Source organism: Hemicordylus capensis, chromosome 4 (genome assembly GCF_027244095.1).
Source record: "Hemicordylus capensis ecotype Gifberg chromosome 4, rHemCap1.1.pri, whole genome shotgun sequence".
Classification (NCBI taxonomy): domain Eukaryota; kingdom Metazoa; phylum Chordata; class Lepidosauria; order Squamata; family Cordylidae; genus Hemicordylus; species Hemicordylus capensis.
The window spans coordinates 288,512,264-288,532,423 of NC_069660.1; the positions used below are offsets into that span (position 1 = coordinate 288,512,264).

The 20,160-nt window shown below is 42.2% G+C and overlaps 1 protein-coding gene across 6 annotated transcripts in view; it reads left to right on the forward strand.

The window, feature by feature from the left end:
- The window catches only part of FZD6 (frizzled class receptor 6), a 39,777-nt gene that overhangs the window by 1,123 nt on the left and 18,494 nt on the right, over positions 1–20,160 (forward strand). For 5 of the 6 annotated variants that reach the window (XM_053243471.1, XM_053243475.1, XM_053243473.1 and 2 more), the window contains exons 2-3: positions 244–637; positions 13,453–13,649. In XM_053243471.1, coding sequence (XP_053099446.1) covers positions 458–637; positions 13,453–13,649 — 377 coding nt within the window. In that variant the 5' untranslated portion in view covers positions 244–457. Of the gene's footprint in view, positions 1–243; positions 638–13,452; positions 13,650–20,160 lie in introns of those variants that run through there. The other variant, XM_053243476.1, reaches the window with a different exon arrangement.

Genomic DNA, 20,160 nt, shown 5'->3' on the forward strand with positions numbered 1-20,160 from the left:
TTCTTAGGATCAAGTAGTAAGTCTGTGTGTGATAGTAACTGGTTATTAGCTGAGTTCCCCCAACTGTCACTGCTATCAAGAACCAATGTCTAGTGTCTTTTGTCTTAATGAAATGTAGTATAATTGTCCTACTGTTTTTAAAAGCATTTCTAAACCTTTCCCCCATTTGTTGTTTAATGTGTTTAAAAGATCTTTAAGCAGTCACAGTTTCATCAACTGTAACTTTTTTTTGTTCCTTTGCAGTTTGCAAAACAAGAGGAAGTTTAATTTCCAAGTAGTCTAGGCGTGCAGAGTAGGCTATGAAGAGAAACAGGACATTCAGTCTGCTGCTCTTTTCATTTTGTTGTTGTGCCTGAGAGATTGAAAGATGAAGATGCACTTTCCTTCCCTGTGAAATAAATATCATTCTGGAGAAGTCAATCACGATGCTGTAACAGAGGCAGAAATATCTGGGAAGATGGGGGTCTTTGTATTTCTTCTGATCTGGAGTTTAATCTTAAACCTGATACATGGACACAGTTTATTCACATGTGAACCCATTACTATTCCAAGATGTTCTGGAATGGCCTATAATATGACATTTTTCCCAAATATAATGGGGCATTATGATCAGGACACAGCAGCTGTGCAGATGGAGGTAAGTTGTTTTCTCTCCCTGCCATTAGTATTATGAACCACTTATTCTATATTGCATGCAGCAGGGTGATTTGGGGCAGTACAAAGAGTTCTGAGTAAGATGTGTAATAGTGTTAAAAATTATTAGGAAAATCTTCAGTGTTCTGAAATAAGGTTTGAAGCAGTTGAATACCTGCTAATCAAAAGATGCTGATGCTAGAATTGTATGCTTTGAGCCAACACCAGTAAGGTTACCAAATGGTGTGAAAGAATTCTGCTAGGTCCTGTTTGAGGAAACGTATAGAACATCTTCAGCATTAGTTTCAATGACATTTCAAGTTTTAAAGTCATCTGAGCTTTTTCGCTGTGTTTGGTAGGTGGTCTCTTGCTCCATCCTCTCTGATATCTCTGTGCAGTTGACATAAAAATGTCACTGCTGCCCATAAAGGTCTGCAACATGAGAATTCAGTGTTATTCATGGAGGACAGGTGTATCAGTGGGTACTACCTGTTGCAGAGAAGCAACAGCAAGAGAGAGGGGCATGCTTTCATCTCTTGCCTGTGGGCTTCTCAGAGGCATCTGGTGGGCCACTGTGTGAAACGGCATGCTGGACTAGAGAGGCCTAGGGCCTGATCCAGCAGTGTTGTTGCATTCAGAGTTTTAATTAATGTTTTTCAGGTGATTATCTCTAGAAAGTGTAAGAGAGAGTAAACATATGCTTTGATTTGTAAATGGGGCAATATGATGTGTGTGTGTGTGTGTGTATACATATATATACACACACACACACGCCAAATCGGATCATAATCTATTGTTGGCATCAGAAAATCTTGAACAGTAACATTTTTGTGCAAATTTTGTGGAAATGAGAGAAAATTGTGTGTTGGGAAAAATTTCCAGAAAAGATTCCAGTTCAAAATTTTTCCAGAAAATCCATTTCTCTGAGTTTAGTTGCGATCTGAGAATTAGGGATGTTGCCTGATTTAAAAAATATTGCCCAATTAAATATGCATATGAAAATAATACCTTAAGAAAAGAATACTTTATGTATCACAGCAGGCATGATCATTGAAGAGTAATTATTTGTTCTCTCTCTCACCTCCCTCCCTCCCTCTGTGGAATGCCTGTTTTTAAGACCACTCTTGCCATGTGCAGTTTTTATAAGCAGGTGTATTAAACATAATTATAGATTTTTTTTTAAAAATCTGAGTAATTTGGGGCATCTTTTTTAGTTAATCAAAATGTGTTTAATAGCTAGACTAAACTGATTAAATGTTGTAGACCTACTGGGAATGTGAAAAGAGGACCCTTGCTCTCTTCTGTGTGTGAGCTGAATGGTAGGAGCTCTAGTCTTTCTCCCAGACAAAGCTGAGTTTTCTGAAGTGGGGAATGGGTATTGGGGAAGAGGGAAATAGGGGAGAATGAGAGAAAATGGGGGTGGAGGGAGATGCTCACATTCATTTCAGCCTAGATATTGTGTGACTGGGAGATGCTCCTGAAGTAAGCCCTTGCAAAGGTTCTTTGCCTGAACCCAGAAATCCTAGACAGCATCCCAAATAGGATCCCAATCAGAACCCAGCATGAGAAAAACTGTTTGCCAGTACCAACACTTTGATTCCCCTGAAACATTACACAGCCAATTCAGTAATGGATTCAGCACTGAGAGTGATTAGTGGCCCATTCCCATCTTCCTGATTCCTTTTCTCCCTTTACTTTGAAACAGGGTGGATTTGATTTAAATCAAACTGATTTAAATCATGATTTAAATCACGATTTAAATCACTAGCAGGGTGGATAAAAATAAAAAAATCCGATTTAAATAAAAAAAATCCGATGTAAATAAAAAAAAATCTGATTTTTTGATTTAAATCGGATTTTTTTATTTAAATCGGATTTTTTTTATTTTTATCCACCCTGCTAGTGATTTAAATCGTGATTTAAATCAGTTTGATTTAAATCAAATCCACCCTGCTTTGAAAGAAGACACACCTATCCAGCCCTCATCTGTCCAGTGAGTTGAATTTTGCTCTAATCTTGCTTCAGAAGCTTCTGATGCTAGTGTTACATATTTGTTAAAAGTTATCCTGAGCATTCTCATGTTTGAAGGGTTTTTTTAAAGGATTTTTAGTTCTTCATTGCATGCACATGGCTTTCCCATAACACGTATTGTATGAAGGCATTTTCACGCCACACCTGCTTTGTTTCATTATTTATTTAAACGTATTTATATACCACCCTATATTAAATCTCAGGAATGTTTACAATTTAAACAAACAGCAACTAAAACCCAGGAATCATATAAAACAGATTGAAATTACCATAAATAATCTTTAAAACATCATAAACTAAAAGCCTGATGAAACAGGTGTGTTTTCAAAAGTCGTTTTAAAACAACCAGAGATGGGGAGATTATAACTTCATTTGGGAGTGTGTTCCAGAGCCTCTGGGCAACCCGTGAGAAGGCCTGGTTTTGAGTTGCCACCAAGCAAGCTGGTGGCAACTGCAACCGGACCCGCCCCCCCCGCCCCCACCTGATGATCTTAATAGGTAGTGGGCTATGTACAAAGGCAGCCCAATGTAGAGTGCATTGCAGTAATCAAGCCTGGATGTTACCAGCTAATGCACCAGTATCTCAAGAAATGAACGTAGCTGGTGTATCAGTTGAAACTGATAAAAAGCACTTCTGGCCACTGCCTCAACCTCAGATATCAGGGAGAGATTTTGGTTCCAGAAGTACTCCCAAGCTATGTACCTGATCTTTCAGATCAGAACAGGCAGATCTAAATCACTTCTTAAGTTATGGCCTTCCACAAGTACCTCTGTCTTGTTTGGATTCAACTTCAGTTTGTTCTCCCTCATCCAGCTCATTACCGATTCTAAGCAAGCATTTAGAGAAGTTAAGCCATCTCCTGATGAAGTTGATCTGGAGAAATACATTTGGGTGTCATCAGCATATTGATAGCATCTTTCACCAAATCGCTTGATGATCTCTCCCAGCGGTTTCATGTAGACATTAAAAAGCATTGAAGACAGAATGGAGCCCTGTGGGACTCCATATAATAGTTCTTGCTTTGAAGAGCAACAATCTCCAAGTAACACCATCTGGAATCTACCTGAGAGATAGGAGTGGAACCACTGCAAAGCAGTGCCTTCCACCCCCAGCCCCCTCAGGCAGTCCAGAAGGGTACCATGGCTGATGGTATTGAAAACCGCTGAAAGATCCAAGAGGACCAACAGGGTCACACTCGTCCTGGTAATTTCCAGTTGGAGATCATTCATCAGGCTGACCAAGGCAGTCTCTACCCGATAGTCTCTACCTCTGAAAGCCGGTTTGAAATGAGTCCAAATTATCTGCTGCTTCTGATTTGAGTTGAGAAGCCACCACCCTCTCAATCACTTTGTTTAACCATGGAAAATTGGAGACAGACCTATAATTGCCTAGCTTTGAGGGGTCCAATGCAGGTTTCTTCAAAAGTAGTCTAACAATTGCCTCCTTAAGACAAGGAGACATCCTACCTTCCCTCAGAAAGGTACTGATGATACAAATGATCCTCTCCAATAATTTCCCTGCTAGATTGTGTGAGCTATATAGGGCAAGGGTCAAGAGAACAAGTGGTAAGGTTAACTTCTCCAAGCAGCTTACCCACATCCTTGGGAGTCACAAACGGAAACTGATCCATCCTAATCATACAAGAGGAATTGTTGGGCACCTCCGTTATCGACCTGGCAATAGCTGTGGAATCCAGTTCATCATGATTATCTTATTAATTTTTTAAAAAATATATTTTATTTTTATAAAAAATAACAGAAGAAAGGGGGGGGGGGGGGAGAAACAGGGCATGGATACAACTCCTGAAACATCCAGAAACATAGTATAGATTAAACATTCAGAGTTCAAGACCAAAAAAGAAAAAACAGTGAAAATAGAAAATTACTTTCAGCTGCTGAGCTTAGTAATGGAATAGTTGCCGTAACACAAAGTCATAGCTCACAAATCAAAGCTGGACCTTGGAAACAAATGATAACCTTGCTGAATATTGAAATTTATGAAGGATTCCCACACTAACACTAATGACTCTACTGAGGATTGGTTCCTATAAACTGTAACTTTGGAAATCGAAACATAATCCCATAATTTCAATAGCCAGTCATCCATAGTTGGGATAACTGGGTAGTGCCAGTTGGCAGCATATAAAATCCTAGCCGCAGTAATCATGTTTAAAACTAACAGTACATTCAATAGGAATAGTGGGTTTAGTCATATTTAAAAGAAAAAGTTCTGTCAGAAAAGGAAATTTAATGTTTAGAACTTGTTCCATCTTGAAGTGAATTTGCTTCCAAAAAAATTGGGCCTTACTACAGGTCCACCACATGTGACAAAACATCCCCACTTGCTGATTACAGTCCTTTGGATAATTCCTGCATTCCTTTGGATAATTATTGTCAACTTTATTGATAATCATTGGGGTGATATACCAATGGTAAAACATTTTATGCCAGTTTTCTTTTAAGTTATTGCTAGAAGTAAATTTAATATTCTTCTTCCATTGATGTTCCCAATTGTAAATATCTATTGTCCTGTTTATGTTCTGCATCTGCTTAATCATGCACTCTTTAATCTGTTCATTTTCTGTGTCATACTTCAATAACAGCTTATATATCACACCCAACAAATGGTCACTCTTTTTATTTATTAATTCCTCAAACTCAGTTAATTTGCTAAGTTTCCCTCCTTGTCTTTGTGTATGCCTCTGCACAATCAGACTAATTTGTAAATATTCCATTGTAAGCACTTGAATAGATTTAGGTTCAACCTTACCCATAAAATTTTGTAAAGTATGTGCCTTTTCTCTCCAAAGTCTATACCTGCTAGACCATGATATCTTGGTGATAATACTACTAATTTATCTGCTACTAATGCTACTAATTTCTTAATCCCACTTCCCCAGAAGGAACACTTATTCACTCTCGGGATGCTTCTGGATCCCAGCCTCTCTCTGGTGTCCCAGGTTGAGGTGGTGGCCAGAGAAGCTTTCTACCAGCTTTGGCTGATACACCAGCTGTGTCCATTCCTTAAGATAAATGACCTCAGAGCTGTGGTACATATGCTGGCAATCTCCAGACATGACTGTTGTAATGCACTCTATGTGGCACTGCATTTGTACATAGTCCAGAAAATGTAGTTGGTACAGAATGTGGCAGCAAAGTTGTTCTCTGGGTAATCTCAGACCATATTACTCCTATACTAAAAGAGCTACAATGGCTCCCAGTAAGTTTCTGGGCAAAATACAAGGTGCTGGTTAAAACCTATAAAGCCCTAAACAGCTTAGACCTTCGGTGTTGAGAGAACTTCTTCTTTGCCATAAGCCTCACCGCCCATTGAGATCATCCTGAGAGGTTTGTCTGAAGTTGCCACCTGCTCCTCTCGGGGCTACGTAGGAATGAGCCCTCTGTTGCCACCCTAAGACTCTGGAATGCACTCCCTGCTGAAATAAGAGCCTGCTCATCTCTCTCAACTTTTTAAAAGTCCCCAAGGACTTGTTTTTTCATCCAAGCTTTTAAACTGGACTGTGGTTTTAAATTGTGGAGAGAGAATTAGCCTGTTGCAGGGAAAACCCCACTTATTTTCATATTTCATTTCATCTGCCCCAAAGTTGCAATCCAACAGGTCACTCAATAAGTTGACTTGGAAAACTGTTTTGCAAGTTTCTTTGTAGTAAAGTTTCTACTTGAAGTAAACATTTAGAGGAAACGTTTTTAAAGAGAGGACCACAGTTAATGTTAACACTAAAACCAGTGGTAACCAATGGTGCCTTGTTTTGTTTACATCTATGTGGCTGTTCCCAGTTACCCATGGAAGTATACTTAGTGGTTTGTTACTACTAGAGACAGAAACATTTCATTTGAAATTGTTTATTTGCTGTCCATTTGGTTTGTTGGAATAACCTCAAGCTTTATTTAGACTTTTAAATTTTTGCTTTTCCTTTTGCATCAAATAAATTGTGGTGTCTTAACTGATTGGATCTTAAATGTGGAGATGGATTTGTATGGTGGGAAAAATAGGGCTTCCTCTGAGAGGGGCTGTGAAGATGAAGGTGATATGGATTTTAAATATATAGTATGTATACTCAAAACTAAAACTGATACAAGTTATAAATGCATATGTAGTTATTTTCATAATGAAACATTTACAAAACAAAAACTAGGAGTCACTTATCCGCTATCAGACTGGAGCGATTATTTAGTTATAATTCCATTATTTGGGCAAATTGTACTGCAGTAGTGGACATTGTTCATAGTCAGCATAGGGCAGATGAAGGCTTTGTTTTAAAATCACAGGTAAATACCAATTGTGTCCAACAGAAATCCTACCCAGACATCATCATCATCATCTATTATTTTGCCACTTTTCAGCAGAAATGTTCTTGAAGTGGTTTATATAAGAAAAAAAGATGATGATTGTTCTCTGTCCCAAAAGGGCTAACAATCTAAAAAGAAGAACAAGATAGACACAAGCAACAGCCACTGGAGGAATGATGTGCAGGAGTTGAATATGGAGAGTTGCTCCCCCCCCATCTCTAATTATAAGAGAACCACTACTTTAAATGGTGCCTCTTTACCAAATTAGCAGGGGTTCACCTGTTGCTTTGAAATACTTTTTGATTCAGAGTTGCCACCTTCATGTTCAGGGAAACAGCTGATGAATGTACAGCTGTACAAATTTATTTCTCACATTTTAATGCAAGTTGTTTGCCTGTAGAGAAACTAGTCAGATACATGCTTTGTTTGTATATCAACATAGTTTTGTGTATATATTTGTCAAGTATTGAGTAAGTTGGCAGTTGTGCATGACTGTGCCTTTGGACACATTCTTTCATTTACTTTAAATCTTCTTTCAACTTACTCCTGTAGCTAAATAACATTAGCTTGCTTCTAATATGGGTTAATGGTTTCCCACAATAGCCCTTTGAAAGTTTTCTGTTGCTTTTACTGATCACATATGGTGTATCTCCTTTCTATCAAGGAGCTTAGGATAGCGCACATTGAGTGTTGTCTCCATTCTGAAGCAACTCTGTGAAAGTAACTTGTCCAAGGTCACTTGGTTCGAGCAGGAAGCTGAATCCAGGTCTCCCTCTTCCAAGCCCAACTCTTTATGCATACTGGTTCTTAACATCTCTTGGAATGTATAAAGGTAAAGTGTGCCATCAAGTCTATTTCGACTCCTGGCGCCCACAGAGCCCTGGGGCTTTCTTTGGTAGAATACAGGAGGGGTTTACCATTGCCCTCTCCTGTGCAGTATGAGATTATGCCTTTCAGCATCTTCCTATATCATCCTATATTGCTGTTGCCCGATATAGTTGCTCATACCACGAGAGTTGTTGAACAAACATCTCAATTGGGAAATCTCTTGATTGCTTGCTGAGAAGCTGAATTACAAAGCAGAATTATTAATTCTTTAACTCAAAGTCAGTGATGTAGTTTTTCTGGAAAAAATTGAATTGGAAATCAAGAAAAATTGCATGTTCTAAACCAATTAGTGCACTCAAGGGGCAGGACATTAGATATCTATGTATTTCCCAAGAATAAGTCTTCCACTTGAGTTCTGTCCACACACATTCAGTCAATGTGTGCAGAGGGAACAGGATTGCACCTGCTGCTCTATCCCAGTCTATGCCTTCAGCGAGAGGTTAGAATGGGCTGTATGTGCATATGTGCACCTACAGAGGTCAGGGTGAGTAGGGAAGCAACCGTGATCCTCCTCCCTCTTTATGCATTGATTGAAAGATGGAATATGAGAAGGCGGCTCTAGCAGTATTATACTGGTGCAATAGCACCAGTATAGCTAAGCTGGAGAGTATTTTCAACATTCTACCATTATAAGCCCTGAACATTCTATTGCTTATAAAATCAAAACCATTTGTCTGATCTACCTGGCCATCAGCACACATTCACTAGGTGACAAGAGACAACTCCCCTACTTTTTAAAAACCATTCCCTTTTGAGACAGTGAACAAGCTGAGTTGGCTTACAGAATGTAACTGTGGCTGAACTGGTAGAAATAACTACCATGTATTTATTTGCCAGTTATACATCATTGATGTATTGCCATGTTGGAAATATTTCTACTTGCAAAATGCATCAGGCACACTGCAAGGCCAAAACTGGAAAACTCACGCAGATTGGCTTGAACTTTAATGAGGAATGTCTGATGGATGTCTGTCAGTGCATCTGCAAACCAGTATTTTTAGTGATGTGTTTGTGCATCTTTCCTTGTGCTGGTGTGCATATCTGATGTTGATTAACAGTTTGTACTCTCTAATTGGTGCCCAGCTCTCATCTTTTTTAAATCTCCAGTCCATGCAAATATGATACATTGATATGAATGTATAGTAAATATATTGATTCAGTGTTAGAGCTGGTGTGGTGCAATGCTGAGAGGATTTCCTGCGTTCAAATCTTGTCTCTGCCATGAACTCACTAGGTAGCCTTAGCCCTAAACTTCTCCCTCTGTCCTTCAGCTACAATAGGGTATAAGAATACTTACCTTACAGGGTTGTTGTAAGGATTCCAACAATATTATACATATAAAATGCTATATAAATGCTAAGTATTTATAACTGAGATACTTATTAGTAATCACTGTAACTAGACTGCAATATTTGCAGAAGAAAGTGCAGAAAAGGGCAACCAAGATGGAGCCTGGAGCACCTTCCTTATGAGGCAAGGCTACAGCATCTGGGGTTTTTTAGTCTGGAAAAGAGGCAACTATGGGGAGACATGATAGAGGTGTTTAAAATAATGCATGGAGTAGAGAGAGTGGACAGATACATTTTTCTCCCTCTCATAACACTAGAACTAGGTGTCATCCCATTAAACTGAAGGCCAGGATATTTAGGACCAATAAAAGGAAGTACTTTTTCACACAGAGTATGATTTATCTCTGGAATTCTCTGCAGAGATATGGTGATGGCCTTAAAAGGATGGCTTTAAAAGGGGCTTAGATAAATTCATGGAGGACAGGTTAAGACCCAAACATTTTGCTAGTGACTAGTTCAGGGTTTCTCAACGTGTGGGTCCCCAGATGTAATTGGACTTCAACTCCCATAATTCCCAATCAAAGGCCACTAGGGCTAGGCATTATGGGAGTTGAAGTCCAGTAACATCTGGGGACCCACACGTTGAGAAACCCTGGACTAGTTGGTCCAGTTGAATATCACAATGCCTAGTTTATTGGCAACCAGGAGCGCTCCACAGGCTTGTGTGCTCTTCCAGCCCTCCCCCCACTTCCTTGGTTAGCATTAACTAATGTTCAGTGATGTAGGAATTCTGAATAATCTGAATTATAGTTGCCTTGTCATCCAGAGACTGAATTGAGAATTTTATTTGAAGCACTGAACTGGGAAGGGAAGGGAAAGCACTTGGTCAGCCCAAGGAAGAGGAGCATTCAAGCCTGTGGAGTGCTCCTGGTGGTAACATTAAGGGCGCAGTTGAGCAGCCTGGTGTCTGAACTTGACCATTGTGAGACCTTAGGCCAGTTGTTGTTCTGCCTGGCACCCAATGACCTCAGTAATATTTGAATAGAGCCTTTGTTCTTTCAGTTGATTCCGCTTACATTTAACAAAGAAAAACTATGTGGGTGCAGTTATGAGATCATAAAGTAGCTGCAAGTATAAATATGCAATGTGTAAATTCTGAGAACAATAAACTAGCAAAAAATTATAGTGTCCCACCACTGAGCTCATCTGGTGGTGTGGATATTGTGTTGAACTGGAGCAGAGCAAACCTGGGTTCATATCCCTGTTTAGCCATGAAGTTCATTGGATGGTCTTGGGGTAGCGTAGTCACTGTGTCTCAAACAAATCTGCTTGACAGTTTGTGAGGATAACATTTGGGGTGGGGAGGAAAAATCCATGTTGGTTCTGAGCTCTTTGGAGGAAAAGTGGGTTAATAATGTAGTAATATATAATCTTTAGCATGTAGGAGAACAGGGTGGTTTGTTGGTTGGCTTCTTACAAATTGTCTTTTTGAAATAACTTTATTAATCCATGCATTTATGTACTGCTCATGGCTGGCTGAGGGTTTTGATTCTTGTGACTTTATACCAAGATATTTTTCTGGATCTCTAATCATCGGTTAGGGATGACATGCTCAGCATGGCTTTAAAATTCTACAGCCATGCATAGGTTCAGTTTCCCTGTCTTCCATAAAATGTAGTTGTTTCTGTGCATTTCAAGATGCGTTCTGTTATCAAGAAACTGGAAAACACAACATTTTTAAAATGTATTCCATTTATTTGCTTAAGTTGGATTTTCAAGGGTCCTTTTCCAATATTATTTTCCCTGTGGGTTTGTACCTGGGGGAAATTCCTTGTTCCTCTCTGAGCAATATGTAAATAACCTATCTGGGATATTGTATGTTCATTTAGAGGAAAGGAACTAAACCCTCTTTAAAGTCTTAAAGTAATTAACTCAATATTCAGTAGATAAATGATTTTGGTTGTGCATTTCTTCCTTGAATCACTCAGAGGATATTTTCCTTTGCTTTTATTTTGGATACTGTTGTGGACTACTCAATGGAGCATTTCCAGTTGACTAACTGAAAATTAGTGGTAGGCCCACATAATAAATATCAAAAATAAAGGGAAAAATCTGTCCATATAAATCTTACACTCTATTCTTCACCTGAGGCTCTGCTATGGGTGCCTTTACTCTCAAAGGTGAGGAGGGCATGCACTCGGAACATGGCCTTTTTGGTAGTGGCCCCAACACTTTGGGCCTCCCTGCCACTGAAGACTTCCTTGGTCCCTACCTTTTAAAGATGCTGCTCTTACTGTTCTGCAGCTTATTGTAAGCCACTTTGGGCTAAACCTTGTAGGAAAGATTGAATATGGTCACTTAAATTGCAGATGGTCACTGAAGATAATAGAATCAGCAAAATAATTGTATTTAGATAAATATATAACCTAATACCAAGGAAATAATCTAGTGCAAACTGAGTAATAGGGCTCTGAATACTGATTTAAAGGTGTAGCACAATTATAAGAAAAATTACTTCGGATAGTATACTGCGTGTTTTGCAGTACAAACCTGAAATTTAATTTCTTAATGACAGCTACAACACTTTGTCCAGCACTTGTTAAAACACTGGATTGTCCTTGAGGGTGCACATAAGCAAGAGTGCATGCATGCACATACACCCAGAGACACACTTCTTTGACTTCTCTTTGTCCTCCTTCTCACAACACAAAGAAAGGATTCTTGGTTCATTTTAATGGATTATGGCAATCCACATATACACTCATTTAAAAAAACAATAACTCATAGGTGTCTGGTTTTGTCTTGCTTCTAGATTTCTGTGGAATCTAATTTTGTTTTATAGTAAAGTCAGTGGACTTCAACAAGTAGTTGTTGAAGTAATTGTAATCTCAGTGAAGTACACTATTTTTTCGTTTACTTCCGCCACAAAGATAGCTTTTTCTGGAATCCAGACTTTAAAGCAAACTGTAAGATAGAAATCCATCTGATACATATCTTCACAAATCTAAGCAGCATTGAGTTTTCTGTAATTCTTACTATTTTGATTTATATTCTGTTTTTATTACTTCATAAATATAGAGGAAACTACACTTAAAAAATATTTTTGGTCAAGTAATGTGGCTATTAATCAGGCTGGTAACTACAAATACAGAAGTATATTTACTGTTACAAGTCCTATCTAGCTCTTAAATGCATTTTATTTTGATGAAAATGTTTCCTTTTTATAATCCAAGCTCAGCCACAGAGTGGCCAACCATTACCTAATGCTTTTTAAAATTTATATTGAGAGCTGTAATGAAATGGAAAATGCATGAAGCTAACTGGAGGAAAATAACTAGACGACCTCTCAAGATGCAGAATGTTGTAGTCCCACATTTTATGGATTTAGTACACTTCCCATAATTTATATACAGTAGGGATGTGCACAAAGCATTTCGTGCACATCTGGGGCAGTGGAGAGCTGGCACTTTAAAAGGAGAAAGGTCTTACCAATACCTGTCCCTCCGTTGCACCTCCAGAGCGGCTCTGTTTGTATTAAGCACCTGAACTCTCTCTTTGCCCAGCTGCATTTGCTTAGGAAGAGGAAGCTTCCAGTTCCCCGCAGGAAATGGCATCTGAGCATGTGCGGATGCCATTTGAGTGGTCCTTGTTGCTGAGCATTCAATATGGCAAGTGCACATGCTCAAACACCATTTCCTGCTGGGAACATGGAACTTCCTGTTCCTAAGCAAATGCAGCAGGTCAAAGAGAGAGCCCTGCCACTTAATACAAGCAGCGCCACCTTGGGGTGGCGGAGGTGCAACGGAGGGGCAGGTAAGACCTGCCTTGTTCCTTTTAAAGTGCCTGCTCGCCCTTAGCCAAAATGATTTGGCTGGGGCAGCTCGAAGCGTTTCAGCACCTGGAAATAGAGGTGCCGAAACACTTCAAACACATCCCTAATATACAGTACTACTTTCAGACACTGTTCCCTCCCTGTCCCCTGAAAAACCAAATCAGATGTTCTAGGAATCCATTATCACCTTGAAGCCTATTATCCCCTATAGGGTATTAGCAGCAGTAAGAGAAAGGGGATAAGCTGCCGCAAGGCAACTGGAAGGAGTGGGAAGAAAGTAATGGTTCAGAGCTTTCCCTCCTTCAAACACCCATCCTCCTTTCAGAGGCTGCTGATCAGTCCTCTATGACTGTTTGTAACCAGCTGGGATGTTTTCTGGATTTAAATTGATTGGTCAGCTTTACTTTGCTCTGAGGCATTTTCCTTATAAAATTGCTTATCAAAATATTTGTGTTTTCCTCTCTGAAGCCATTTCTTCCTCTTCTGAATATCCATTGCTCACCAGATGTCTGCACATTTCTGTGCAAAGCATTTGTTCCTGCCTGCATGGAACAAACTCGTGTGATTCACCCATGTCGAAGTCTTTGCAAAAGAGTGCACTCGGACTGTAAACAACTGATAAACACTTTTGGAATTGTGTGGCCTGAAGAGCTTGAATGTGACAGGTATGATGTGTTTTAATTCAGTCACTTCTGATTTCCGTTGGATCAGTATTCTGGTCTGAATAATGACCAAGACGGGGGTTGATCCACCATTGAGAGGTAGGGTTCAAAGAACAGCTCGTTGAAAGTGTCAACTCAACGTGTAGCAGCTGTGAAAAAGGTCAATTCCATGCTAGGGATCATTAAGAAGGGAACTGAAAATAAAATGGCTAATATTCTAATGCCCTTATACAAAACTATGGTGCGGCCACACCTGGAGTACTGCGTACAATTCTGGTCACCCTATCTAAAAAATGACATTGTAGAACTAGAGAAGGTGCAGAAGAGAGCAACCAAGATGATCTGGGGCCTAGAGCACCTTTCTTATGAGGCAAGGCTACAACACCTGGGGATATGTAGTTTAGAAAAAAGACGACTGAAGGGAAACATGATAGAGGTCTATAAAATCATGCATGGTGTGGAGGAAGTGGATAGAGAGCAATTATTCTCCTTTTCACATAACACTAGAACCAGGGGTCATCCCATGAAATTGATAGCCAGGAAATTTAGGACCAGCAAACAGAAGTACTTTTTCACACAACGCATAATCAACTTGTGGGTTTCTTTGCTACAAGATGTGGTGATAGCCAACAACCTGGATGGCTTTAAGAGGGGTTTGGATAACTTCATGGAGGAGAGGTCTATCATCGGCTACTAGTTGGAGGGCTATATGCCACCTCCAGGCTAAAAAGTCAGTTGCAGGGAGTAACAGTAGGAGAGAGGGCATGCCCTCAACTCCTGCCTGTGGTTTCCAGCGGTGGCATCTGGTGGCCACTGTGTGAAACAGGATGCTGGACTAGATGGGCCTTGGGCCTGATCCAGCAGGGCTATTCTTATGTTCTAATCCATGCTGCCAATCAAAAGAGCCACCAAAGCCCTCCTTGAGCATGACATCGCATGCAAAGGGGCCTGACGCAATCTCTGGAGGGCCTGCCCTAGTCCTCTGGATAGCATTTGTTTCCCTTCTTCTCCTTCACTAGAGGAAGGTGAAAGGAAATAAATGGAGCCAGCCAGCAAATGTTGGCTGGAAATAAGCTCTGGAGACCTAGCATGGGCTCTCTGGAGCCCAGACCACACCCATGTGCACGTAACATCACGTGTAAAAGGGAATGGCCCAGGCTTCTGAGAGCCCATGCGAGCTCTCCAGGGCTCATTTCCAGCTAGCTTTGCTGTGACACCACACCTGGTATCTTTCTTTGTGATCTGGTTATTGAGTATGGAGAGTGAAGCTTCCTGTAATAATGTGACAAAAAACAACCATAATTTTCAAAAATCCAGAAGGTACAAGTGGTGTATAGCACTATTGTGCAAAAGTGCAGTAAAAAGTACACAGGGTGGGAAAACTGTGCATATCCTTATGGAAAGAAGTGACAAAGAATGGATACTGTATTTTACGGAGTATAAGACGGACTTTTTTCCTCAAAAAATATCCGCCCAAATTCAGGTGCGTCTTATACTCTGATTCAAAATGGCGGCCGTCGCTGTGCGCGCCCGCACACGCCGCGGTGGCCCTTCTTCGAGGCGTCCGCTCCCGCAGTGGGGAGCGTCGCCGTGGATGGCCCTTCGCCTGGGGGGGACACGTGGTGGTCCTGGGCATGCTTGGTGGTCCTTCTGAGGATGCGGTGGAGTTTAGGGCTTGTCGGGAAAGAGAGGGGGGAGGAGGAGGAGGAAGAGGAGGAGGAAGGGCAAGCAGGGAGGATTCGCCTCCCACCTCCCTTCCTCTCTCGCCGGGGCCTGCTGGGAGCAGCCTAGTCAGCCAGCCCGCCGCCCTCCTCCCCGGGCTCCCTCCGGTTGCCACCCCAATGCTGCTGCAGTGAGGGAGGTTGCTGTGCCGCTGCCCTCTGAGGGGACGCGGGGCCCGACCCAGAGACGAGCCCGCGCAGGCGAGCGCCAGCCTGCAGGAGCCGCTGGAGGCACAAGAGGAGGTGGAGAAGGAGGTCCCGGGTGGGCCCGCCAGTGGCCGTGATGAGCAACAACCAGCAGCTGCCGCCGCGGGTCACCAACGTGGGCTCGCTGCTGCTCACCCCGCAAGAGAACGAAAGCCTCTTCAGCTTCCTCAGCAAGAAACGTGTGACAAGCTCGAAAACTCTGAAAAACTGGATTAAAATTAAGGTGCGTCTTATAGTCCGTAGCGTCTTATAGTCCGTAAAATATGGTAGGTGCTGTGAGAAGGGCAAAGCTGCTCAGTGAGAATTCTTGTGTTTGTCAGGAACATAAGAACAGTCCTGCTGGATCAGGCCCAAGCCTATCTAGTCCAGCATCCTGTTTCACACCGTGGCCCCTGAGAAGCCCACAGGCAAGAGGTGAGGGCATGCCCTCTCTCCTGCTGTTGCTCCCCTGCAACTGGTATTTAGAGGCATCTTTCCTCTTATGCTGGAGGTGGCCTATAGACCTCAGACCTCCATAAACTTTTCTAAGATCTTTTTAAAGTATCCAGGCTGGTGACTATCACCACATCTTGTGGCAAACAATTCCATAGATTAATTATGCATTGTGCAAAGAAGCATTGTACTTCCTCTTATCAGTTCTAAATTTCTTGGCCCCATATGGAAGATGCTCCAGGCCACTGATCATCTTGGTTGTACTCTTCTGTACCTTTTCCAGTTCTACAATGTCCTTTGGTAACCAGAACTGTATGCAGTACAGGAGAACCCTGTTATTGAGAGTGTTCCATTCCACCGGTGGTGTGGGGGAGGGCTCAGATAGTGAATCGGCAGATGATAGAGCTTTAAGGCTATGGGAATCAGGGTGGTGGTGGGTAGGTTCCCAGACTGCCCAAAATTGCTGAAAATCAGTTCCCCCCCGAAAGTGCTCTACCATGCTCCAGAGTCTCCCATAGTGCCGAAAATCAGTCAAAAATTGTGGTCCCCCCTTTTTTTAAAAGTAAATGAGCCATAAAATGGTTCCTGAACACAAAATAGTGGCTGGAAAGGATCTCCAACGCAATTTCTGGCTACCCCTGACCTGTGGGTATTCAGGTTTAACCCCTTTCCCCCGGTTTCCCCCTGGGTATACCAAGGTCAGGTGCTAATTACCCGGCCACAGATATGCAAAACCACAAGTGCTGGACCCACGATTTATTTATTATTTCTCTATGTAAACCGTTTTGGAAACTTTGGTTGAAAAGCAGTATATAAATGTTGTTGTTGTTAATGAGGTCCTCCTGTACTCCAAATGTGGCTGCACCATTAATTTGTATAAAGGCATTATAATATCAGGATTTTTATTTTCAATCCCCTTCCTAATGATCCATAGCATGCAATTTGCCTTTTCCACAGTTGCCACACATTGAGTCGACACTTTCAACAAGCTGTCTACTATGACCCCAAGATTTGTCTCTTGGACAGTCACCGACAACTCAGATCCCGTCTGTATATGTGAAGTTGAGGTTTTTTGCCCCAATATGCATCACTTTACACTTGCTCACATTGAACTGTTTTTGCCATTTTGTTGCCCATCCTCCAGTTTGGAGAGATCCTTTTGGTGCTCCTCACAATCTGTTGTGGATTTCACTACCCTAAATAGTACAGTGTCATTTGCATATTTGCCACTATGATGCTTACCCCAACTTCTAGATCATTCTCACTGGTCCAAGTACAGATACCATAGCTGATGGTATAAAAAGCTGCCAGGGGTTTCTAGAGAATTCAATAGGGCTGCATTCCCCCACATCCATCTCCCAGCATAGGTTGTCCACCAAGGCAGTTTTCATCCAGAAACCAGGTCGGAAACTGGACTGGAAAGGATCTAAATAATCAGTCTCATACAGGACCACCTGTTGCTGAGACACAACCACACACTCCCAACACCTTGCCCCCAAAAGGAAGGCTGGAGATGGAAGGGTCATTATTTACAGGTCGAGAATCCTCTATCCGGACGGCTTGGGACCAGAGGTGTTCCGGATTTTGGATTTTTCCGGATTTCGGAATATTTTCATGAATGAGATATCTTGGGGATGAAAGGTTACTGGGTAGGTGTTTTTTTAAAGGTTTTATTTAATATACTATACTATACCGCTCCTTCCCCTCTCTCAGACCGGCTTGAGAAGTGTGTGAGTGGCAGTGCGATCCCATCCACAAAACTGTCTTGGCTCTGCCCTGAAGGAGGGCTCTTTTTGGTTGCTGAAGCCAGTATTTCTCACTTTCTCTTCTCATCTATTCCTGTTTGTTTATTCTGCTAGATCTTTACTCATCTGTGTGCCCCTGTTATCTCCTAAACTCTTATGTATATATACGTTAAAAAAAAAACCACAAATCTTCTTTCGTCTTCCCCTGTTCCTCCTCCCCCCCTTTCATTACCTTCCCTCCTGCTGGGAGCGAAGCTTGAGAAGGCAGTAAACAAAAGGCAGATAGCAAAGCCTGAGGGGAAGAGATAAGGATCACCAATGAGCTGAGGAATCAAGGGCTGTATCGCTCCTGCAAACTGGAGAAGGTTGAAGCTACAAGCATTTTTTTCTCTCTCAGCATGGTATCCGGATTTTAGAGCTTTCCGGATTTCAGAAGTCTGGATAAAGGATTCCCAACCTGTAGTAGATAATTGTTACTTATTATTTAGTACTGATGTTTTGCAAAACTTTTTTTTACTTTAAAAACCCATTTACAGATAGATCTGGATAGTGATCTGTTGCATTCATAAAGAATGGGTTCTGCGCCTGCGCAGGGACCTCGCGGACTGATTGACTAGCTCCTCGTGCCGCCCACAACTGCCCTGCATGTGATCGTGCTTCCGTTAAACAATGCAGTTGGGGCGTTATCCTCTCAGTTTCTTTTAGACTGCCATTGCGTCTAAACCTCGGATCAGTTTGCTCCTCGGAATATATATTTAAAATAAAGACTCTTCGGTAAAGACTCCGAACAGATTAGGAAAGCATACTGGTACTTGACTACGGACTGTATTTAAGGACATGGATTTGGATATTCCCTAATAAACACAGTGATCAGTGAGTCTCTCTTGAATTGTGGGAGTTTGCTACCTTGCGGTCAGCCTTCCGGCTGGTCGGGGACTATGGCGTGCAAGCCGGCAGCAAAGACAACATTTAAGAGATGTACTAACTGCCAGGCTAAATTACCGTCTACCGACACACATGACACCTGCTTGCTTTGTCTGGGAGAACAACATAACCCACCCAACTGCAGGATCTGCTGCTCCTTCTCAAAACAGACTCTAAAGAATTGGGCGCTGAGATTGTGGGCGGCGCTTTATGAAGACACACTTAGACCCGCGACACCGAGACCTTCGACGTTGAGGTCGGTGTCGAGTGAGACGATTTCTTGTGAAGCGATGCCTTCATTAGTGGACTCTGCAGATACGCAGTCGAAAGCCACTACGGAGCAGGACTTCAAGCAGCCAGATGCCGTCCGGAAGAAACGGCACAAGCATAAGAAGCCTTGTTACTCGTCCACAGATGACAAGAGTGGCTTGTCACCACCTAGAAAAAAGGTCAAAAAGACATGAATACACAGTAGAACTCCTTCACCAACTAATTTACAAAAGGAAGCTGAAGATTGGGATACCACCTTAAAGGTGACGCCATTGCCTTGGGTGCTGCAGAGTTCGCCGTCGTCTGAGGGCTCTCCCTCGACATCGAGGTCGGCGTCAAGACCGACGGCGGCTTCGGTACCGATATCGGCATCGGTGCCGGGATTGGCATCGGCAGGGGCTTCGATACCGATCTCGCCACCAGAACTGAGTACATCTTCGATATCGTGTTCGACGTTGAAGGCACCAAGTGCATCGGTATCAACAGCTACCATGTCGAGAGGCCTACAACTTTTGATGCAGCATCGTTCAGCAGTTAACTTGACTCCAGCAAGGATCCCCATTCAGTCTCCAGCAGCAACGCCTCTGCGTACTTATCTCCCAGAGGAGTTTATGGACTTTGGAGAGGGGGCATTGGACGAGGAGGAAGCGCTACCTAAGACAAGAACTTCACTGATGGCACTCCTTGAATCTAGTGAAGACACACCATCGGGTTCAACCTTTCAAGGCTTCACTGGTCCAGAGACAGCGGAGCACTTGATCGCTACTGAAGTGCCGAAAACTCCTTCTCTGTCGCCTGTGAGGGCACAGACGCGAGTGTAGGATTCGAGCCGCTTAGTGTCTGCTTCGACGAGTCCAGTTAGGCTTTTGATGGCCCCGGCAGCAGAACGACATGGGCTCACGAGGCCAAAGCCTATTTTTACACGCCCTACTGTGACTTACCCGACTTATTCAGCCAAAGCCTCTACTATGGGAGGTGGTCATATTACACACACTTGTGGGTTCTGGCATAGTCCTGATGTGATTTACCCACCAGATTATGCAGAGTATGAAGTTTGGAAGGCGCAGCAAGAACTACAGTGTCACCAACCAGTTCAGCTGCTGCTGCAGCCAAGAGGCCAACAGCTTCCATCAGAATCTTTATCGGCCACTGTCCCAGCACCAAGGACTGTTTTGCAGGAGAAGTCAAGAGCACTGTCCACGGTTCCATGCGATG